The following is a 24,921-nucleotide window of genomic DNA, read 5'->3' as shown; positions in this document are numbered from 1 at the left end:
CAACACTGGAGGCCCCCCCCAAGGGTGCGTACTCAGCCCTCTATTGTACTCACTGTATAGCCAGGATTGCATCACCAAATACCAGACTAATGCCATTTACAAATTCGCTGATGACATCACCATAGTCAGTCAAATCTCAGATGGCGACAAAACAGACTACAGACGAGAGGTGGAAGACCTGGAAAAATGGTGCACTGAGAACAACTTAGTTCTCAATGCCAGCAAAACCAAGGAACTCATTATTGACTTTCAGCGGGATGTTATTCATGCCCCCCTGCACATTAACAGCACAGAGCTGGAACAAGTGGAGAGTGTCAACCACCTCAGAGTGGTCATCCACAACAAGCTTTCTTGACTCTTCATGTGGATGCACCGGTTACAAAGGCCCAACAATGTCTCTTCTTCCTCAGGCAGCTGACACATAACGGCGAATACCCTTGCCAACTTTTATAGGTGTGCTAATGAGAGCATTCTGTCTGGATGTATCACTACTTGGTATGGCAATTATACCATTCAAGATCGGAGACGCTCAGAGAGTGGTGAACTCAGCCCAGACAATCACAAAGGCCAACCTCTCATCTATAAAATCTATCTACCAGGCCCACTGTCAAGGAAAGGCCACCAGCATTCTTAAAGATCCATCCCACCCTGGCAATGTTTTTCTGCAATCTGTACCATCGGGAAGAAGGTACAGAAGCCTGAACACACGCACCAGCCGGTTTCGAAACAGTTTCTCCCCTACTGCTTTTAGAATACTGAATGGACTCACAAACTCTTAACATTCACCTGTACCTGTGTTTTTGTTTTTGCTGCTGTTTACCTATTATTTACTATCTATGCTACTTAACTATGTGATCTGCCTGTATTGCTTGCAAGACAAAGCTTTTCACTGTCCCTCGGTACACATGACAATAAGTTCAATTCAAATTCAAATTCAGTTTGTGCGTTCAAGTCCCACTTCATGACTTGAGCGTAGAAAAAAAACTAGCCTGACATCCTAGTGCAGTCCTGAGGGAGAACTGCATTGTCAGAAGTCAAGTCCTTGTGTTGGATCACACACAAATGCAAGTTTCCCTCCAAGTCACAGACTATCCTACGTAGCCATTCCTTCATTATTATCAGTTTAACATCCTGGAACCCTTCCTAACAGCAATAACTGAAACATATGGCCTGTAAATGTTTAAGAAAGCGTCTTACTCTGGAACAGACAAAAAATATACAACCGAGAATATTTGCCTGGGAGAGAAGTTCATTGTGCGCAAACTCAGAAGGAACTCGCAGCAGGGAGGAAATGCGCATGCGGCGACTGGAGGCTAATGGTGGCCATTGCGCAGGCGTGTGTTGTGCCGCTGACACTGGATGAAATGTCTGCTGTGCTTTACCTATCTGCTCAATGTGGTAACTCTCACTTCATCTCAACTAACTTCTGGAGGCAATATGCCAGTGAGTCTGGTCAGCGGGAATTGAATTGCTCCTGAATATGAACAAGGATCTCATGCGCCAGTCGGTGGGTTATCACGGGCCTGCCTTGTTATCCCTTTTGAAAAGTGAACAATACGAGAACCCAGACATCCAGAGCATTTCGACCGAGTTCCTGAAAACAGCGATTCATCACAGGTATACGGTCACGGTTTAATTAACCTTCACCATTCTCGCTCCTACTTCAGCCAGCAGTGTTGCAGGGAATCCTTTGCTGTCAATCATAACTCAGCTGCAACATAAAGTGCTAATCCTCCAAAATGAACCCCTGTAGGCCTGAGTCTGTTTATTTTGTCCCTGTTTGTTGGAAGGAGTTATTATGGTCGCGCAGCATCAATTTTACTTCGCGAACGTCTTTGCGATCGTCAATAGCAGTTCGTTTATCCCCTAGTCCTGTTGGATTAATGACATTTTAAATTTTTTTACAATATTACCTATTATAGTGAATGACAGACTACTGGAATAGGTTTCGAGTCAATACTATATCATAAACTTATGATTTGGAGATGCCGATGTTGGACTGGGGTGTACAAAGTTAAAAATCACACAACACCAGGTTATAGTCCAACAGGTTTAATGGGAAGTACACTAGCTTTCGGAGCGACGCTCCTTCATCAGGTGATTGTGGAGTATAAGATCATAAGACACAAAATTTATAGCAAAAGTTTAGTGCGATGCAACTGAAATGATATATCAAAAAAATACTTGGACTGTTTGTTAAATCTCTCATCTTTTCGCTTCTCGCAGTGTTCCTGCGGCTTACCCGATACTGTTTTCTTCCACGCCTCCCAGAAGCTGCTGTGGGGCTTCCTGACTGCTGCTTCAAGCTAAGTGCCTTGGAAAGACTATGACAGATTATATGCTTATGTTCTGAAGTTGGTCAGCTTGGTAGTTAGTCACTGAACATATTCACCCAAGGCTGCAAATGTTCTTTGACAACAGAACACAAGTTTATTACATTAAAAATAAAGCTAGAAAACAGAAAAGTCTTAATATGAACATCAAAACAAAATTTCACCCAGTTTTCCAAAGTTATCCATTACAGTCTAAATCCCAGAGAATTATCATTTCTATCTCAGCTTTTTAAGCCTTTCTCGGTCTTTCCTCAGTTTCTTTTACTTGGACTGTGTTGACAGTTCTACAAGTCCTTTCCAGATACGTTAGTATGAGCTTCTCATATTTGATGGTCTAATTTTTTTCAGTTCTAACAAGTTGATGATTTTTATCCAAATTCTCTATCTTGGATGCTCCAGAAACTAGAAACCATGACTGCTGAGGTGACTGGTTCAACTCAAATAAAATCTTGATTCCCATAGCAGGATAAAATCTGTCCTCTTCTGAAATGAACTCCAGGTTCTTCTGAACTGAGTTCTTGAAACTTCAGTTCTAAATTCAAAACTGAACTAATTATCTTAAATGTGTTTCTCTGTCACAAAATGCCAGGGACACACGTTCAACTCCAGCTTTGGGTGACTGCCTGTGTGCAGTTTACACATTTTCCTCGTGTCTGCACATGTTTCTGCCAGGTTCTTTGGTTTCCTTCCACAGTCCAAAGTTGCGCAGGTTAGGTGGATTGGCCATACTAAAGTGCCCCATAGTGCCTAAGGATGTTCAAGTTAGGTAGATTTGCGACGGTAAATGTGGAGTTACAGGATTGGGTGGGATGCTCTTTGGAGGGTTGGTGAAGACTTGATGGGCTAAATGGCCTCTTTCTGCATTGTCAGGATTCTATGGTTCTCCCAGACTGTTGACTGAAATCGCATGACTTCTTAGAAATGTTGTACTTGGGACAGAGCAAAATTCTTGACCTTTTTAAAACAAAGCCTTCACAAACTAATGAAAATCTACCTGCCTTGAAGTGTTTCCTCTGTCCTTCTAATAAATGCTAGCCATACAGATCACACGGTAGAGAACTTGTTTTGGAAGCCGAGTGTCAGGCACACAATGATGTGGCAAACCGACACAGCCGATTGATTGATTTTAACCAGAAACAATATTGGTCTGAGAGAGAACATGGGTATTGGAACACTTATCCTGACAGTGGATTTGCAGGTTTTTGCACATACAAAGTTCCCTAGGGATTTAGGATGTCTACTATACATTGTCCCAGTTTCCAATGCATACAGAAGGGCTGGTAACACTACCACCACATAGACCATGACTTTGGTGTTGAATTTGAGGTCTTTGTCATCAAACATTCCGTTACTGTGGGCAGCACGGTGGCACAGTGGTTAGCACTGCTGCCTCACAGCGCCAGAGACCCGGGTTCAATTCCCGACTCAGGCAACTGACTGTGTGGAGTTTGCACATTCTCCCCGTGTCTGCGTGGGTTTCCTCCGGGTGCTCCGGTTTCCTCCCACAGTCCAAAGATGTGCAGGTCAGGTGAATTGGCCATGCTAAATTGCCAGTAGTGTTAGGTAAGGGGTAAATGTCGGGGTATGGATGGGTTGCGCTTCGGCGGGTCGGTGTGGACTTGTTGGGCCGAAGGGCCTGTTTCCACACTGTAAGTAATCTAATCTAATCTACTCAGAAGGCCAAAGGCTGGGTTGGTATACCAGACGTAATGGGAGGCAGTGAGGTCTGCACATGCTGGAGATCAGAGTTGAGTGTGTTGCTGGAAAAGCACAGCAGGTCAGGTAGCATCCGAGGAGTAGGAAAAGCGACATTTTGGACTGGAACACTTCATCAGGAATCATTCCTGATGAAGGGCTCCAGCCCAAAACATCACTTTTCCTGCTCCTCGGAAACTGCCTGACCTCCTGTGCTTTTCCAGCAACATAATCGCAACTACTGTAGACAATGTTGAATTTCATTGTTAATATCTCTCTTCGTCATCTGATCACTTTGGCTCATCTGATCAAGATCCCATTGTATTCTGAGGTAACCCTCTTCGCTGTCCACTACACCTCCAGTTTTGGTGTCATCTGCAACCTTGCTAACCATGCCTAATGTTCACATCTAAATTAAACAAATGAGGATTTGTTACTATATTTATTAAGCATGACCTCCCTCTGACAATAATCCTACTGAATGACAAAAGAGGCCCAAGGGGCTCAAAAACCTCCTCACATTCGCATAAAAATGGCATAAATACAAACAGCATCATTTTTTCATTTTGCCTTCAGTCTAGCCTGTTGCACAATAGCAACATCTTTCATTTGCAAAGCTGTTTCCCAAACATTTTTCTCACTGTAACCATATTTTGAAGCTTGAAAATCAGTGTGACCTCTCAGTGAGAACACAGATGGGGAGGGGGCTATTAAAGATGGAGCACAGTGAGGGTCATTGCTGCCCACTTTTCCTCTCCACCTCCAATTTGGGAAACTAGGAATTAAGACCAACCCAAACAGTAGAATTCCCAGAAGAAAACTGTACACGTCATTCTGCTATGCTCCTCAGATGCTGCCTGACCAGCTGTGTTTTTCCAGCACCACACGTTTTGACTCTATCAGAGCTGACTTGGTATGTGGAGAGGGCAGCATTCATGCTATAGTGGGGTGGGTGTAGAGTGCAGGTGGAGAAAAGATGTTGATAGTTCAGGTTAAGTGGTCAGAATGTGAGAATGGCAACACAATGGTGTCTAAATGCCAGACTTGAAAAAGACACACACCCTACCCCCACGATAGCATAAATGCTGCACCCTCCACACCACTTCAGCTCTGAAGAATCAACTAGCTTGTTCTCTCCCCGTGGATGCTTTCTGACCCACTGTGATCTCCAGCATTTGTTGTTTTTGGTGGGGACTTCCACCGAGCTCACACATCGGGTTGGCTTATGCACGAAACGTCGACTCTCCTGCTCCTCCGATGCTGCCCAACCTGCTGTACTTTTCCAGCACCAAACATTTCGACTTTCAACTGCAGCGGAGATTTGGTGTTCTATTTATTTAACTGGGCGTCGAACCAAAGGAAAACTGATTAAAGCTTATCGACATCGCTGTATGATTTTCTATCGCCACACTTTGTGTGTCTGAACATTTGGCTTCTCTTTCTCCGCTCCCCCCAAATGCAGATTCTTCAGCCTTGCCAGAAAGTCATGTATTTCAGTACCAAAGAAGGTTCACTGGACCCGAAGGTTATCTTTTCTCTCCACTGATGCTGCCAGATCTGCTGAGTCTTTCCAGTAACTTCTGCTTTTGTTTCCGTGGAGGAAGTGTATTTGTTTTTGTCAGGTCTGCAGCATCTCCTCCAAGCACGTTTCGATGCAGTCAGAAACCACCCCCACTTGCTCCTTTTATTTGCTGCAATCACCGGCGCGCTCACTAGCCCGTCGCCACGCGCGGCCCCGCTCTCATTGCCAATGGGAGGGGTAAAGATGGAGCCGGTCGTCCGTGACGTAACCTATGCCTGTACCCTCCCCTTGCTGGGTAATGTAGTTTTCTTTGCACGTGGCGCCATTCATGCCATGGATCCTCTTCCGGAAAAGGACAACAACCTCCATCATGCATTGCAGCCAGGGTTTCGGCAGATTGACGCAAACGGCGATTTTTCACTGCCCCCGCCCCAACTCAGACCTTATCGAGCAACAGCAGAATTTCTCGGAAGGAAGAGACGTCAAACCTAATGGGAAGGATCGCAGAGAGTTTTTTTTCTGCTCCCCTTGTCTCGTGAAATAATAATTTTGACATACTAAGTTTAAAGAAAAAATATTAATAGATTCTATATATGAATATATAATCTGACCAATCTGGATCGTCGACTTAAATATCGAATAAAATTACGTCCATAAAGGGGCAAACAAACAACATCTGAAACGATTCTGGCAGTGGAGGGCAAAAACCAGTTCGGAAACGCTGCGAATTTCAAGTGGAAAGGAGTTTCCTCGCCCTTGGGGGAGGAAATACACGCCCGTCACAATTTAACGGGGACTGTTTGGTAAGTGAAACCACAAAATCAGAACAGCGCAATTACAGAGGAGGAGGAGCAGCAGGTAACAGCTACACCTGTTTCAACAGCATACTCGGATCGCTGAAATATATTGCCTGGTGATGATATGTGGAGAGGGCAAAAGCTTCTCCTTGGATTACATGGGTATAGTTGTCTGAAGGTTACAGAATTGGTAGATCGGGTGATTGAGAAGAACACTCCTTTACTGGCACAGGCGTAAAATATATAAGAGCAGGATGGTAGGCCTGAACTGTATAAGATCTTTATTAGGCCACAATCAGAGTTTTGGTCCTTGCATCCCTTGATGAGCAAGGGAAATATTGATATTGCTAATAATCAAGACATCTAGATTCATGCTCTGTAGACACTAGGTCTTATCCAACTATGATAATTTGTGGAACGTAATGTCAGTTAATTCTGGGATATAAGACTGGTCTCAGTAATGATGTTGTAATAACCTGTATGGTTCACTTATTGTGTACTCTATATAAGTAACATTTGATGTACATGTGATGGTTGATACTTCATTAAAATGGCCTAGCAATTCAAGGGCGATTAGGAACAGGCAATATGCTGGTCTTACCAATGACGCACATGCCCCATAAAAGAATAAGGAAAGATTATCAAAGTAGATGAGATTCTGCTGGAGTAATCAGATCAGCTATGATTGCATTAAATCATGTATCAGGCTTCAAGGTCCTGCTCTTAAATTGTATTATTTTACTGATGAAGGTACAGAAATTTACAATAGTGTTATTGGGAATGGAAAATTTTAGCTATGAGGAAAGATTATATAAGCTCATATGAAGAAAACTCATACTAAACTCAAAACATTAACTCTATCCTCTCACCACAAATGCTGCCTGAATTGCTGGATTTGTCTAACACTGTCTCTTTTTATTTTGGATGATCTGGACTTGTTTTCTTTAGACCAGCATAGGCAGAGGGTAGAGTCAATTGACATATAAAATTATGAAGGACCTTGATAGGATAGGAAGACAAGCAGGTCATGACCCAGAGCCAATAGATCTAAAGTAATTAGTAGCAAGATTAGAGGGAAGTTGAAGAATATATTTTTCAGTCTGATATTGGTCAAAGCACTGATCTCGCTGGACAGGTGTTACAGACAGAAACCCTCATTACATTTAACGAAACACTTATACTTGAGATGCTGTGATCTATATGGCCATGGGCCAAGATTTGGAAGGTGGGAAAAAACTGTAATTTTTTTAGCTGGCATGAAGACAATGGGCAAAATGGCCACTGGTGTTGTAAAGCTTTGTTTCTTCCTAACAAAACAAAAAAGAGGAACAATGTTTCACGAATTAGACAGTGCTGAGAATGGTTGCAGAATAAACCTGCCATAAGCTAGTTTAGTAATGACTGGGTTAACTGTTGAGCTTTAAAATAGATTTATCTGTGATGTAATATGGCAAAGATGGTCAAGTATCATAGTTCATGCATATTGTATTAACTCAAGTTTAAATACTTTGCCTTTTAAAGTACTGCATCTGTTTTTGTTTTGTACTGTGTCTAGATACCATATTGCATTTAGAATCCAGTGACAAAATGTACTGAAATCCAGGTCAACCCTCAATGTGAGAAAAGAAGATTTTTGGTGAACACTGATTTTACTACTTGTATTTGGTTAGGTGAATCACAAAATTATAGCCCTGGAAACAAAATTATAGTTTTAGTGCTGTAACCACCCTTTTTGCACAGGGATAGACAAAGGCTGATATGTTTATAATAATAAAAACAGTTTGCCCTAGTGATGCAGTCATGAGTCAAGTGAAAGACCTGAAAATCAATTGACTTCTATGTTCCGCATTTGTGGCCAAGTCTGCTGAGTACTTGAAGGTAGTGCATTTTTTCTTAGCATGTCTATAATTTAACTGTTGCCTTACATATAATTTTCATTTTACTTTTATATTTACTTGAAAGCACAGAAACGCATCAACAAATTTTGGGATGGTTTCAAAAGAATGTGAACATGAAGAATATTGATGTTGGAATAGAATATGAAATCACCAAACCTGCATGTAAAATGGCGATTAGAAATTCTAAGCATTTGGAAAATTGTAATGAAGGAACAGAAACACAGGTTAGACTTCAATGTTTTCCTTTGTAAAGAGGTTTTAATGCTGTCACATGTATAATATTTAGACAGAGAATTGTTGTGTCTTTATACATGTAATATAAAACACAGAAACAGGGTATTTGGTCCAGCTAATTCATGCTGGTATTTATGCTCCATATTAGACTCCTCCTTTTATCCTTCCTCATTTAATGGCACCTCTGTGTACCCCTCTATTCTGTTGACCCTCATATTCCTCTAACCTCCTCTTAAATTTATATGTATCAAAATACTTTAGTCAATCTCTCTGGTTACATGTTCTATGTTTTCATTACCCTTTGGGAAAGATAGGTCAGCATAAGACTTGGGAACTTTAAAAACTATATAACTTTCACCAAGCTAAGTCGAGTCAAAGTTTGTTCTATATTATAATGAATTTTTGGCTAATCGCTTCACTATCTGTATTGGCTTTTGGAATATCCTCATTTGTCCATATGTTTTAACAACTGTATTCACAAATATTCATGTCCCTTTAAAAATATATTCTGTTTCCACCACTTTTTCTGATGGGTCTATTCCTTGTCCTGACAGCACTTGAATTTAAAAAGAAGTTTAATTTTTTTTCTTGCTGTTTTCATAGTGTAATCATGCTACTTCTACTTTCCTTTTGAAAATCTTTGTTGTTTAACGTCCCAGCTAGATATCATCTTCACCTTCTCTGTTCTCATAAAAAAGTTCCAATTCTTCCCCTATCTCATATTAAAGTCTAAATAAATGTACTCTGCATGCCTTTTTCAGCCTCTATAAAGATGTCCATAATAAATTTAATTGTGTTCTTGTCTGTCTTTGATTTTGTAGAGATTTGGTTCTCTGATTTACTATTGTATTCTTTGTCCAATTAATGCAGTCTGGGATTGCATTTTTTTTTACAGCATAATAAACTTGTCCTCCTGCTTCTAAGGAGTTGTCTCCTCTTTCCTTCCAAGTTTTACCATTGTACATCTTTTCTTTTTTTAGTTTAGAATGTAGGCAGTCGCATTTTCTGTATTTAAAACAGTATGTTCTCTAAATCTGCTCAATCTCCTAACTTATATATACCTTCTTGGAGAGTGTGGTGCTGGAAAAGCACAGCAGGTCAGGCAGTATCCGAGGAGCAGGAGAACCAACCTTTTGGACAAAAGCCCTTGATCATTCCTGATGAAGGGCTTATGGGAATCTGCTCCTCAGATGCTACCTAACCTGCTGTGCTTTTCCAGCACCACACTCTTGATTCTAGTCTCCAGCATCTGCAGCCCTCACTTTTGCCTTGCCTATTTTAATGCTAATATACCCTGTACTGTACCTAAAATCCAGACATGACTCAACAGGAGCAAGATCCTCACATAGACTCTGGCCCTAACAAGGGCCAAAATATTCTGTTTTCTGCCTTTTAGCCATCTTCTTCACACTGCCACATTGATTTTACATTGTAACAGCTATCCATGAGCTTTATGTTGAATATAACATTATATAAGAGAATGTGCTGTACCAATTCTTTTAATTGTTCATGTTGTATATATCTTGCATATAACATATCTGGTTTATGGTTTAGCAATAAATAACATATGCTGTTGAAAAACATTACATTTTTTTGGCTACATTTATTCATGTGACTACAAATATAAGACAGCATCCAACTGTTGCATTTAATTGAGTTTAAGTTAAACTGATACAGTGAGGGAGGCAATAAAAGTTTGGTGGTTTAGGAGGTTGTTACACAGATAACTATTCTGAGAAGTTGATGGGGATACAAGGAGATGTAATAACTTTGAACAGATGTGTTCCTATGGCAGCAATTCTTTTCCATTTGTGGTTAACGGAACATTTCCTGCTCTATTGTATTACACTGTTAGAAGGACATCTTCAACATTGGAGCTGTTCCAATGAACTATTCTCGATTATTGGCCTGCAATACGTCCTCCGATGAGAATACTATTACTGAACCAACTCTAATATATGAAGAAGACTGCAGTGGTTCAAGAAAGTCGCTGTACTGCTTTACCAAGGGCCATTGCAGATGGGCAATAAATATTGGTCTCGCCAACGATGACACATCCCATTAATGAATTTCAAAAGAGTCTGAATTTGCACACACAAGTATGAAAAAAACTAATTGGTTTGGTGTACTAGATGAAGATCAGATGTTTCTGAGCTAATTGGGAGAACTTTCTGTTCATCTTTGGGAAAATTGTCATCTGGACTCATTACATCCACCTGAATGGCAGATAAAATTGCAACAATATCTGCACCAGTGTGACACTGAAAGGTCATCCTAGGGCAGAACTCCCCTCCATGGGGATCAGGATTCCAAGTGAGATTACAAGCTGAAATTTTGCGGTCATGAGTTCAGAAGGAGTAATCTCTGCTGTACAACTGTACCCTAATTGCAACAACTATGCTCCTGCTCTATTAGGCCTTTTCTCTCAAAACTGTCTGCTCTCACATTGCTCACCAACGGGTCCCAATAATTTCAAGCCTCGAAATGTGGTCATAGTAGGGAAAAAAAAGAGCATCGCCTTAAGGTTATATTTTTGAGGCTTGCAAGGGCACTTGAAATTATAGCGTTCTGGCTTAGGTAAACTTTACTATCAAATTAGCAAATATAAATGTCAATCAATGATTAAATATTAGGGCCAATATGACTGTGCGAAATTATTCAGAGTTTCAACTAATGCCAGATGGGATGCCTTTGAAAGTGCTTTGGGAATTAAGGACAGAAGTTATAGAGAAACTAAGTAGGATCTTCAAATGTAATAAAATAAAGAATTGTGGATGTTGAAGATCTTAAAGATTAAGGGTCGTGTAGAATTCTTTATCAAGATGATTGTACAGGTTGAGGGTCAGTAACTTTTCATTGCTGAGACAAACAGATTTTTAACCAGATAAAAACTGAAAGAACTGCAGATTCTATTAGTCAGAAACAAAAACAAGTTGCTGGAAAAGCTCAGCAGATCTGGCAGCAAGTGTGGAGAGAAATCAAAGCCAACATCTCTGGTCGAGTGAGTTCTGAGGAAGGGTCACTGGACTCGAGATGTTGGTTTTGATTTCTCTTCACAGATGCTTCCAGACTTGCTGAGCTTTTCCAGCAACCTATGTTTTTGCTTCTAATTTTTTAAACAGACAGGAAAGTAGAGTTGAGGATTATCAGATCAGTGTAGAATGGTGGCACAGACTTCTTGCGTTGCATTCTGTGCTTTAAATGTAAGAGTCTGCTCTCCTTTTTAAGACAATAAGATGTAGGAGGAGAAACAGGCTGTTCAGTCCTATTGTGTCTACGCCAGCCAACCTTGACAATACAAATCTAGCTCTTAGTCAAATGTTTTGGAGGCTATGGCAATGCAAGTAAACATCCAAATATTATTGAAATGTTACAAGAGTTTCTGACTCTACCACTCTTTCAGACAGTGATTTTCAGACACCCACCACCTCTGGGTGAAAAGAATTTCTCCCCTTAAACTTAAGATAAGAGGTAAAAGATTATGCCTCCTTGTTATTGATACCTTGCACTGAGGAAAAAGTGCTTTCCTGTCCAGCCTAGCTATGCCTGTCATAATCTAATACACACCATCAGGTGCTCCCTACTTCGCTACTCCAAAGATAACAGCTCAGCCTATCCAGTTTTTTGTCATAGCTCAGATCCTGCAGCCCAGTCAGCATCCTGGAGAGTGGCTGTGCATCCTTGGTTGTGCAGACACGTCCTTCCTATAACATGCAGTATTCCAGTTGTGACTCATCAGTGTTTTATACAGTTCTAGCATAACTTTATATTCTAAGTCTCAACTAATAAAGGCCAGTATCCCAAATGTCTCTTAACCATCTCCTCTGCTACCTTCAAGAATCTGTGGATATGCGCACCAAGGTCTCTATGATATTCAGTAATTTCCAAGGTTCTATCATTCATCATATAATCCATTGTCTTGTCATCCCTCCCCAAGCACATAATCTCCCACCTTTCTGGGGTGAATTCCATTTGTCACTGCTCTGCTCATCTGACCAGTTTGTTGCTTATCCTTCTGCAGTTTACAGCTCTCCTCTTTGCTATTTACCATCCTACTAATTATCATGACATCTGCCAACGTCTTGATCATATTGCTTCATTTAAGTCCACGTTCTTAATTTATATTATAAACTGCAAGGCCCCAGCCCTGCAGAACCCCACTGGAAACAGACTTCCAGTAATCGATTGCCATTACCCTTTGCTTCCTGCCTTCAGCCATTTTTAGAACCAATATGCCATTTTACTTTGGATTCCATGGGCTTTTACTTTCTTGACCAGTCTGTCACAAGGTACCTTGTTGAAAGCCTTGTGAAAGTCCATGTAGACAACATCAAATGCACTATCCTCATCAACACTTCAAGTTGCCACCTAAAAAAAATCAAAATTTATTTGTGCCACTCAAGTGCCAGGCAATGACCATTTCCAACAAAAGACTACCTAAAAACTGCCCCTTGACATTGAATAGTGGTACCATCACTGGATCCCCAGTATCAACCAAGGTTACCATTGACCAAAAGCTCAACTAGACTCACCATATAGATAGCGTGGCTATTGAAGCAGGTCTTGAGGCAAGGAATACCTCTTGAATCCGCGAGGCCTGCCTGCCATCTACAAGCTACAAGTCAGGCGTGTGATGGAATACTCCCTACTAGTCTGGACGTGTGCAGTTCCAATAACACTCAAGCATGACACCATTCACGATCAATTAGCCTGCTTGACTGCACCATATTCACAAACGTTTAGTCACTCCATGACTGACACCCAGTAGCAGCAGTGTGTACTATCTACAAGATGGACAGCAGAAATCCACCAAAAATCCTTAGATAGTGCCTTCCAAACCCACAACCACTACCTTCCAGAAGGACAAGGGCAGAAAATACATTGGAATATCACCACCTATAAATCACCCTCCAAGCCATTCACTATCCTGATTTGGAAATATATCGCCGTTTCTTAACTGTCGCCACGTTGAAATGCTGGAATTCAGTCCCTAACAGCCTTATGGATTTACCTACACCACACGGACTGCAATGGTTCAAAAGCCAGCTCACCACCACCTCAGGAGCAGCTAGGACTAGCCTGTAATGCCATATCCCACAAGTGACTTTAAAAAAACTCAAACATGGTCTTTCCTGACAATTTTGTTTTGTCTGTGATAGAGAGATTAACTGTCAGAAACCAAGTTTTGCTTAGATGAGGTATGAATGGTTATATGGTAGCCAGCTGAATGCCACAAGGAGGGATAAAGCAATCAGCAAATTTGAAAAATGACAGATGGCATAAAAGTGCTTGCATTTATATCTTAAAGTCATAGAGTCACAGAGATGTACAGCATGGAAACAGACCCTTCGGTCCAACTCATCCATGCCGACAAGATATCCTAAATTAATCTAGTCCCACTTGCCAGTAGTTGGCCCATATCCCTCTAAACCCTTCCTATTATTATACCCGTCCAGATGCCTTTTAAATGTTTTAATTGCACCAGTCTTTACCATTTTCTCTGGCAGCTCATTCCATACATGCACCACCCTTTGCGTGAAAAAGTTGCCCTTTAGGTCTGTTTCAAATTTTTCCCCCTCTCACCCTAAATCTATGCCCTCTAGTTCTGCACTCCCTAAACTACGGAAAAGATTAGATTAGATTAGATTAGATTACAGTGTGGAAACAGGCCCTTCGGCCCAACAAGTACACACCGACCCGCCGAAGCGAAACCCACCCATACCCCTACATTTACCCCTTACCTAACACTACGGGCAATTTAGCATGGCCAATTTACCTGACCTGCACATCTTTGGATGGTGGGAGGAAACCGGAGCACCCAGAGGAAACCCACGCAGACACAGGAAGAACGTGCAAACTCCACACAGTCAGTCGCCTGAGGCGGGAATTGAACCCGGGTCTCTGGTGCTGTGAGGCAGCAGTGCTAACCACTGTGCCACCGTGCCGCCCTGATCTTTTCTATTTACCCTATCCGTGCCCCTCATGATTTAATAATCCTCTATAAGGTCACTCCTCAGCCTCTGCTCCAGGGAAAACAGCCCCAGCCTAATTAGCTTCTCCCTTTAGCTCAAACACTCCAACCTTGGCAACATCCTTGTAAATCTTTTCTAAACCCTTTCAAGTTCCACAACATCCTTCTTTTTGTGATAAAATGGGGAATGGTGGTATATGGTTGGTTTTTAGAGGGGAGGAAAGTACATAGTAATGCTCCCCAGGGGTCATTAAGAGGACCATTGTCTTTCTTCATTTATATTAGAAACACAGAAAATAGGTGTGGGAGCAGGCAGTTTTGCCTATTGAGCCTGTTATACTATTACTGTGATAATGGCTAATCTTCTATCACTATGCCATACTCCTGCGCTCTCCTCATACCAGTTGGCACATTTAAGATGTAGAAATTTATAGTTTTTCTTAAATATATTCTGTGACTTGGCATCGACAATCTTCTTTTGTAGAGAATTCCAGAGGTTCACTGGTCTCTGAAGAAATGTCTCCTCATCCCAGTCAAAACTGGCCTGTCACATATCCTAAATTGTGATCCATTTGCTGTGGACTCTAACCATCAACACACACACCTCCTGTCCTCCCCCCCCCCCCCCCCCCCCCCCCCCGCGTTATCCATGTTTCATAATATCTGTCATGCATTTACCTATTCAGGATGTAAGTTTGCTTGCTGAACTGGTAGGTTCATTTTCAGATGTTTCGTCATATTACTAGATAACGTATTCAGTGAGCCTCCGGACGAAGCAATGCTGGTGTTTCCTGCTTTCTATTTATATGTTTGGGTTTCTTTGGGTCTGTGACGTTATTTCCTATGGTGATGTCATTTCCTGTTCTTTTTCTCAGGGGTGGTAAATGGGATCCAAGTCAATGTGTTTGTTGATAGAGTTCCGATTGGAATGCCATGCTTCTACATATTCTTGTGCGTGTCTCTGTTTGGCTTGTCCTAGGATGGATGTGTTGTCCCAGTCGAAGTGGTGTCATTATCTGTAAGGATACTAGTGTGAGAGGGTCATGTCGTTTTGTGGCTAGTTGATGTTCATGTATCCTGGTGGCTAGTTTTCTGCCTGTTTGTCCAATGTAGTGTTTGTTACAGTTCTTGCACGGTATTTTGTAAATGACATTAGTTTTGCTTGTTGTCTGTATCGGGTCTTTTAAGTCCATTAGCTGATGTTTTAGTGTGTTGGTGGGTTTTGTGGGCTACCATGGTACCAAGGGTCTAAATAGTCTAGCAGTCATTTCGGCGATGTCTTTGATGTAGGGGAGAGTGGCTAGAGTTTCTGGACGTCTTTTGTCTGCTTGTTTGTGTTTGTTGCTGAGAAATCAGCAGACTGTGTTCATTGGGTACCCATTCCTTTTGAATATACTGTATAGGTGATTTTCCTCTGCTCTGCATAGTTCCTCTGTGCTGCAGTGTGTGGTGGATTGTGGAAATAATGTTCTAATGCAGCTTCGTTTGTGTGTGTTGGGATGATTGCTTCTGTCGTTCAATATTTGGTCCATATGTATTGTTTTTCTGTAGACGCTGGTTTGAAGTTCCCCATTGGCTGTTCGCTCTACTGTGACTTATCTGACTAGCTGACCGACCCTTAACAGACACTGAAAAAGCCATCTCAGTAAGAGGATTAAATTACAACTTCCAGGATGCGGATAATTTAGATTTCTTAGCAGCATTAGAAGCAACACTGAAAGACAACCAACTCACAGAAGAACGCCAGCAAACTATCAGACACTTAGTCGAACCAACATTAAGCAAGAAAAAGGAAGGAAACACTCAATACACAAGAAAGGAAAGCACTAGAAAGACTAAAAAAGCTTAAAAACATAAGGCCCTAAAGGAGCCTTCCACATCCATCAAAGTTTTACCTGCACATCCACCAATATCATTTATTGTATCCGTTGCTCCCGATGCGGTCTACGCTACATTGGGGAAACTGGACGCCTCCTAGCAGAATGCTTTAGGGAACATCTCTGGGACACCCGCACCAATCAACCACATCGCCCTGTGGCCCAACATTTCAACTCCTCCTCCCACTCTGCCGAGGACATGGGAGGTCCCGGGCCTCCTTCACCGCAACTCCCTCACCACCCGACGCCTGGAGGAAGAACATCTCATCTTCTGCCTCGGAACACTTCAACTCCAGGGCATCAATATGGACTTCAACAGTTTCCTCATTTCCCCTTCCCCCACCTCACCCCAGTTCCAAAATGCCAGCTCAGCACTGTCCCCATGACTTGTCCTACTTGCCTACCTTCTTTTCCACCTATCCACTCCACCCTCCTCCCTGACCTATCACCTTCATCCCCATCCCCACTCACCTATTGTACTCTATGCTACTTTCTTCCCACCCCCACCCTCCTCTTATTTATCTCTCCACCCTTCAGGCACTCTGCCTGTATTCCTGATGAAGGGCTTTTGCCCGAAACGTCAATTTTACTGATCCTCGGATGCTGCCTGAACTGCTGTGCTTTTTCAGCACCACTAATCCAGAATCTGGTTTCCCGCATCTGCAGTCATTGTTTTTAACTAAAAACATTGTTATGCTACCTGCAGACAAAGGACACTTGATGCTATTTTAAACAAAGAGACGACATTTGAGAAAGCAAACGCACTACTTGCAGATACCAACACTTACCAACAAGTGGCGATAGACTTGACCCCACAACAAGACAACGGAATCACGGCACTATTCAAAAATCTTCAGAAATCTGGAGAAATAAATAAGACCGACTTCCAAAAAATGAAACCAGACGGATCAAACACACCACGTTTTTACGGATTATCCAAAATTCACAAACCAGGAGCCCTCCTCCAGACCCATAGTATCTCTACCTGGAACACCAATTTACAGACTGGCCAAAGAGCTACACCAAAGACTAAAACACTTAGAAGAAGACTCATGCCATTCCATCCATTCCTCCAAGAATCCCTGAAGACCATCAAAGACACCAAGATAGAAGAGGATGAAATAATGGTCTCCTTTAATGGAACACCCTGTTTTCATCAATCAATATTAACCTAGCCAAGGAAACACTGACTACACTATTAGACACATACACCAAACACCACCAACTTCATCGGCAAGGACAGCATCATCAAGCTAGTGGACCTATGCCTTACCACCCACATCACCTTCAATAGCAAAACCTACAGACAAACCAATGGAATGCCCATGGGATCTCCGATATCATGATTCTTAGCAGAGACAGAAATGCAGACACTCGAACAAACAGTTCTGCCAACCATCCAACCCAAACTTTGGGTCCGCTACATGGATGAAACCTTTGTCATCACTAAATGAAACTAATTAGAGAAAACCTTCAAGACCATCAGTATAAACTTTACTGGCATAAAATTCACTAAAGAGGAGGAAAGCAACAACAAACTGCCATTCCTAAATGTCACAGTAGAGCAAACAGCCAATTGGGAACTTCAAACCAGCATCTACAGGAAGACAACACATATGGACAAAATATTGAACTACAGAAGCAATCATCCCAACACCCACAAACGAAGCTGCATTAGAACATTATTTCCCCAAGCCACCACACACTGCAGCACAGAGGAACTAGGCAGAGCAGAGGAAAATCACCTACACAGTGTTTTCAAAAAGAATGGGCACCCAATGAACACAGTCTGCTGATTTCTCAGCAACAAACCCAAACAAGCAGACAAAACATGTTCAGAAACCCTAGCCACTCTCCTCTACATCAAAGGCATCTTGGAAATGACTGCCAGACTACTCAGACCCTTTGGCATCATGGTAGCCCACAAACCCACCAACACACTAAAACATCAGCTAATGGACTTGAAAGACCCTATACAGACAAGCAAAACTAATGTCATTTACAAAATACCATGCAAGAACTATAACAAACACTGCTTTGGACAAACAGGCAGAAAACTAGCCACCAGGATATGTGAACATCAACTAGCCACAAAACAACATGATCCTCTCTCACTAGTATCCTTACATACAGATAAGGAAAGTCACCACTTCGACTGGGACAACATATCCATCCTAGGATAAGCCAAACAGAGACACGCACAAGAATATGTAGAAGCATGGCATTCCAACCAGTACTCTATCAACAAACACATTGACTTGGATCCTATTTACCACCCACTGAGAAAAAGACCCGGAAATGACGTCACTACGGGAAATGATGTCACCATGAGAAATGACGTCACCGACCCAGCAAAATCCAAACATATAAATAGAAAGCAGGAATCATCAACAGTGCTTTGTCCGGAGACTCACTGAAGATGTTCCTAGTATGGTGACGAAACATCTGAAAATGAACCTTCCTGCTCAGCAAGCAAACCTACATCCAGAACCTCAACCTGAGCTACAAATATTCTCAAAACGCGCCAAAACGCTTGTCAAAATAACCATTCAGCCTCTTTAAACCTTCTCATTCACTCTTTCCAGCACTGATGCTGCGACTGAGCAATCTACAAGGTAAAAACACTGCAGAAATTACCAGGGCTCCTTTAACAGTACCTTGCAAAGCCATGACTATCTAGAAGTCTAAGGGCAGTGGATACGTGGAATAGCATTGCCTGCAAGTTAATTCCAGCTACTCACCAACCTGACTTGAAATATGCTGTTACCATTAAGACATTAAAAAATGGTATTGTGGGTCTATTTACACCAAATGGATTGCAGTGGTTCAAAAAGGCAATTCAACATCATTTCAAGGGCTTTTTGGGAACAGCAATGGTTCCTATTTAAAGAACTTCTGATGTGGGACTCCATCAAAAGCTTTCTGACAATCCAAAACCACAAAGGACACCATTTCTACTGGTTCTTCTTCATCTGTTCTCCTAGTAACATTTTCAAAAAGCTTGAGTACATTTGTCAAACACTATTTCCTTTTCATAAATGCATGTTGACTTTGTGTTGCTATTTTCTCAGTGTCCTGTTATTGCATTCTTTGTAATAGACTCTAGCATTTTTTCTACAATGATTTGGGCTAACTTTTTTTTATTCCCTTTTTTCCCTCCTTTTTTTAAATAGTGGAGTGTATTTACAACCTCAAATCTTTTTAGACTGTTCCAGGATGGACTTGTGTTTGGAATATGACAACCAATGCATCTATCTCTGGTCTTTTACTTTCTAAATGGATGGAGGATAGAGATTATCATGCCTTTGGGATTTGGGCTTTCAGTCATACTATTTCTCAGTTACTTATGTGGCACTATTGTTTTAATAATACTAAGCTCCTTCAATTACTCCTTCCTAATAGACCCTTGCTTTTCTACATTGCTGGGACGTAACTTGTGTCCTCTTCTCTGAAGAGAGATCTCAAGAAGTCGTTTAATTGCTCTGCCATTTCCTTATTCTATATGATCATTTCAGACTGTAAGGGAGCCTGCATTTGCTTGTACTAATCTTTTTCTCTTTGCGTGCACATCAAAGCTCTTGCCATCTATGTTCATGTTCCTTGTAAGTTTACTAAGTTTTTTTTCCCTACTGAATCAACTTCTTTTGATGAATTCTAAACTACTGTCAGTCCTCGAGCGTGCTTTTTTTATTAGTAATTTTATGCAACTTTTCTTTAGATCTGATACTTAATTTCTTTTGTTAGCCATGGTTCGGCCACTTTTCCTGTTGTGTTCATTCTCCTGAAAGCCATGTTTAAGTGCTGCAATGCAGCCATTCATTTCCTAAATATTAACCAATACCTATTCACTGTCTGCTTTTTAATGACATTACCCAGCCTACTGCACCCAACTCAACTGTAATACCTTTATAGTTTCTTTTGTTTAGAATTTAGGACCCAATTTTGAATTGTATGACATCATTTTCTATCCACTGAAGAATTCATTGACATATTGTTGGTTATAATGGGCATGATTTCAAAAAGTGCAGATGACATATGACTTAGCAGTATTATGATCTGCAAATAGGACAGTGATTAGGCTTCAAGAAGATTGTGACTGGTGCAGTGGGCAGAAGCATGCCTGATTAAATTTAATGCAGAGGAATGTGAAGTGATACATTTTGGAAGAATGAGAAGTAATTTAAAGGGAATATTTCTATAGTTTCAGGCAAAGAAGCATTGGCACAAAGTAATGAAAGTAAAAGGGCAATTTGCATAAATGGTTGAACAGGCATGTGGGATTCCTAGCTTTATAAATTGAGGAATGGAGCAAGGAGATCAAGATGACCCATTATTAAACACTCTTTTGCTTTGACTGGAGTATTGTGTTCAGTTCTAGATATTGCAGTTTAGAAAGGTTGTACAGAAAAATTTAAAAGAATACTTCCTGAACTCTGGGACTTCAATTTTAAAGACTGTCAAGAAGCTGGAGTTGTTTTCCTGTGAGAAAGAAGTTTGAAAAAACATTTAATAGTTTAAAACTATGAATACTCTATTCAGAACAGATAGAAAGACTCCCTTTTGCTGGTGAAATAAGATCTAAAGGATAGAGATGTAAGATGCTTGATGCCTAAACAACACATTTCATTCACATAGTGCCTGTCATGTATGACATTCCAAGATATTTCAAAGGAACATTATCAAATAAAGTTTTCTTTGGGGACTGACTAGAAAGTGGAGTTGACATCATAACCAGATAAGCCATCGAGTGACAGAGCAGGCTGAGAAGGCCAAAGAGCTGACTTTTGTTCCCAGATCCTATGTTCCTGCAATAGTGGCCCAATTGCAAAGGTCATTTTCATTTAAATCTGAAACGGTTGGCGAAAGAGTGCCTCCATTTTGGGACAACCCATTATCACTTACTCACATGTTCTGATATCTCGTTACTGCTTTCAAGCTGGCCTTTTTTTTCCCGCTTTGAAGCCTGGAGAGTCCTCCTGCTCTCTTTACTTGAGACATGAGTTCACCCACTGACCAGTCATTTTATATAAAATCCCAGGTGAGTGACTGTCTCCCTTGGGTTTTGAATCATGCAGCAAAGTTGTCCCCGTCAGGTCACTGAAATTCCATTTATAGTCTATTTTGTACAATGTATGATGTTGTTTATGTGATTTAGAAAAATAGTGAAATAAATATAGATGGATTGACCTTTTTTCCTGTTACGCTAGCCTTTTTTTTGGCCACTATTTCATGTTTCCCTGTTATTTCCTCCCCCCTCCTAGATCCTTACATAGATAGGTACAGTGCCATGAATGGACAATGTTTGAAATTTGTTTTTGAAGAACTGAAATTATAAATTGGATAAACATATATTGTCTGTATCTTGGGTCAGTTTGATTTTTGTTTGTAAATCTGTTTGGGTAAACTGCAAGGTTACATAATCTTCAGAGTGATTGGGGGGGCTGTGTTAGATTTTGGGAGGTTGTGACTATAGTTATCAAAATATAGGGAGTTGACTATTTGTAGAAGTTATCAACTATTTTAATAAACGAGTTAAACAGCACTTTAGATATGATATAATAGTTAAGTTGACTTGGAAGAGTGCACAACCTGTGACAGTTGAGAATGATTCATTGATGAACTGACAGTTGGCACATAGTTTGTTGATTTCAATGAAATTGTGAAGGCAGCAATTTGCTCATTAGCTGAATTGTTAGGGAACACTACCCTGGGACTTCCTTCATTCTCTTCTGGTTCATCTATCTGAAGAAGGCAATTCCTGATGAGAACTTCCACTTGCAAGTATTGTGAAACGGGCACTGCCCTGTATCCCTGAGCACTAGTTGATGTAGCCTATTTCTAGGAGCTGTTCTCTTGTACCATATCAATTTCCCAATTAATTCCTTCTAGCTAATGACCAAAAGAAAGCTATTCATAACACCAGGATGTCTGTTGTCTCCTTGTCGACCTTCATATGAAGATTACTGTCATTCCTTCTAAGACTCAGGTAGTTTTTATTTTCCCAAATGCTGCATTGGTAATAGGATATGTCTAGTGCCATATAGGTAAAGGTAAAGTCGTCATAGGCACCGAGAATTCAGAGATTGAGAGAGCTAACTGATGGTAAGTTTTTAACCTGAGCGTCATCATGCCATGGGTGAGAGGTGACGTTGAGAAGGCTGGGTCTTCACAGTAATCTCAGACAGTATGAGAATTGAAACCATGCTGTTGGCATCACTCTGCATTTCAAATGAGCTATCCAACCAACTGGGCTAAACAACTCTCATTGCAATTAAAGATTTTTTAATGTAAATTCAATGGCACGTTGTACTCTTGGTGATGCTGGCCATTAAAGCTAGTTACATTGTACACCAGTTAAACTTGCTACACAGGAAATATTAGAAAATTCAGTTTCAAAGGGACTCCAATTTCCAACTGACATTGTATTCTGTTTAATGCCTGCAATAAAAAAAAATCATTCAGGCAGTACAATTAATATTAATGTTGTATAATACTCTGAGGTGCTTCAAAGGAGCATAATCAGATGAATTTTGGTATGAAACTAGATAGGGACATTAGAACAGAAGACAAAAAAGTTTTTAGGTGAGAAGAAAGGTAGGGTTGGAGAGATTTAGATGTAGAAATCCACGCCTTGAGGCCTCAGTAGCTGAAGGACTAATTGGCAATGGAGGAAGTTAGAAATAAGTGATGCACATGAGGCCTGATTCAGAAGAGTGCAAACATCTCCAATACCTGTCTCGCTGGCACAGGTTTCAAATAATAGGAAGGACAAAGCATTAGTGGACCTGAACACAAGTTTGGAAATTTTAAATTGAAGGCATTGATCGGTGGAACCAAAGGTGATAGATATTTATGACGATGCATATCAGGACATAGGCAACAGCAGTTGGATGAGGTAAAGTTTACAAAGTGTGAAAGATATCAGACAATTCAAAAATGTACTCAAACAGTCAAGTCTCCAGGTAAATAATATGGTGAGAGTATCAGCAGCAGATGGGCTTAGGTAGGGGTGGAGTTGAGCATTATTTTGGAAGTCCAAGTTGGCAGCCATTGTGATCAAATGTGAGGTTTGGTTCAAGGTCATATTGCATACAGAGGTTGGAAGCAGTCTAATTCAGCCTTAAAAACTGTTTGTGGAGAGGGATGGAGTTGGAAGTCAAAGAATCCATGGACTTCGCAAGTTTATGGTTGAGGCAAAATACAATGCATCCAGGCTTTCCAATTAATTTATTTCCTTATTGCAATCTTTTGAATGACAGTCAGAATTGTGTGAAGATGCTTTGGAGACAGCAGGTCGGGTGGAAGGGCTATCAATGGATGTTTCAATGTATTCCTGTATGCAAATTCAAGATGAGAGAAACCAGAAGGGCAAGTACCATCATAGTCTACATCTGCTGAAGCCCTTTCGTAACACCTCCAAGTGAGTACCTCTCAGTAGTACAAACTTAACATCATTGATCCTTTTTAAAATATATACTAAGTGTATCTATGATTGTTCATATCCTTCTATGTCTTTGTAACTCAGCAGTGTACTTTTTGGATTTTGAATCTTACATCTTTGAGATTTTTGTAATTCAGTTTGATATGCAATAGAATTGGAGAGAAAATTGCAATCTTGTAAAGATATTCATTTTCATTTAAGTTTTTTTTGAACACCTGTTAGTACTTCTCAAAATTTTCTATGCAAACGTATTTTAATCACCCTATTTAGAGATGTTATTACACACCTCTGAAGCAGGTAGGACTTGAACTCAGGCCTCCTGGCTCAGCAGTAGTGACACTACCACTGTACTGCAAATGCCCAACCATTTCATTTGGCAAGAAACTTCATTCAACATACTAATTACATGTAGGTGTTATGGTAATGTCAATGGTGTCATGGTCCAGATACCCCGGTGATATTCTAGGGACCTGGATTCTATTCTCTCAATTTAAATTGTGAAATTTAAATTCAAGAAAATCTAGAATTAAAGTTCTAATGATGACCATGAAACCATTGTTGCTTGGCAAAAAAGTCCATTAGTAAACCCTAGGGGAAGGAAAACTGCTGTCCTTACCTAGTCTGGCCAACATGGCATCCTAACTTCCCTCTGAAATGGCTGAGCAAGCTATTGAATTACTTTAAAACAAGTATTGAAATCAGACATACCACCTGCCATAAATGTAAGCACAAAAACAACAATGACAGACTCCGAAACAAAACAAAGAACTGCGAATGCTGGAAATCAAACAAAAACAAAGTGCTGGAGAAACTCAGCAGGTCTGGCAGCACCTTTGGAGAGAAATCAAAGTTAACATTAAGTGACCCTTCTTTAGAATGTCGAACCCAAAACATTTCTCCAGTAATTTCTGTTTTTGTTTTTGTGACCATGCAAAGTCCTCCTTGCAGTCATCCAGCTGGTGCCAAATTTAGTAAAACTGTCTTGCAGACTAGGCAAACAACAACCTGACATAGTCATGCTCACATAATCATGTCTGATAATGAAGCAGATGTCTCTATCATCATTTCTTGATGCCCTTTCTACCGGCAGGACAGACCCTGCAAAGATGGTGGCACAGTGATATATATCAAGTGGAGTTGCCCTGAGAGTTCT

At 40.8% G+C, this 24,921-nt stretch overlaps 1 protein-coding gene across 4 annotated transcripts in view; it reads left to right on the top strand.

Moving 5' to 3' along the window:
* Positions 1-1,361: 1,361 nt before the first annotated feature.
* The window catches only part of abcc5 (ATP binding cassette subfamily C member 5), a 140,009-nt gene continuing 116,449 nt past the window's right edge, over positions 1,362-24,921 (top strand). The window contains exons 1-3 of one of the 4 annotated variants that reach the window (XM_043702368.2): positions 1,362-1,617; positions 8,310-8,469; positions 23,587-23,747. In XM_043702368.2, the coding sequence (XP_043558303.2) occupies positions 1,481-1,617; positions 8,310-8,469; positions 23,587-23,747 (458 nt within the window). In that variant the 5' untranslated portion in view covers positions 1,362-1,480. Of the gene's footprint in view, positions 1,618-5,955; positions 6,354-8,309; positions 8,470-23,586; positions 23,748-24,921 lie in introns of those variants that run through there. The other 3 variants (XM_043702371.2, XM_043702370.2, XM_043702369.2) reach the window with 3 other exon arrangements.

Source organism: Chiloscyllium plagiosum, unplaced genomic scaffold (assembly GCF_037043375.1).
Source record: "Chiloscyllium plagiosum isolate Xiang-an unplaced genomic scaffold, Cpla_swu_hap1 HiC_scaffold_13, whole genome shotgun sequence".
Lineage (NCBI taxonomy): Eukaryota > Metazoa > Chordata > Chondrichthyes > Orectolobiformes > Hemiscylliidae > Chiloscyllium > Chiloscyllium plagiosum.
The sequence above is the reverse complement of the archived record's forward strand: the minus strand, read 5'-3'. Positions and strand labels throughout refer to the sequence as shown.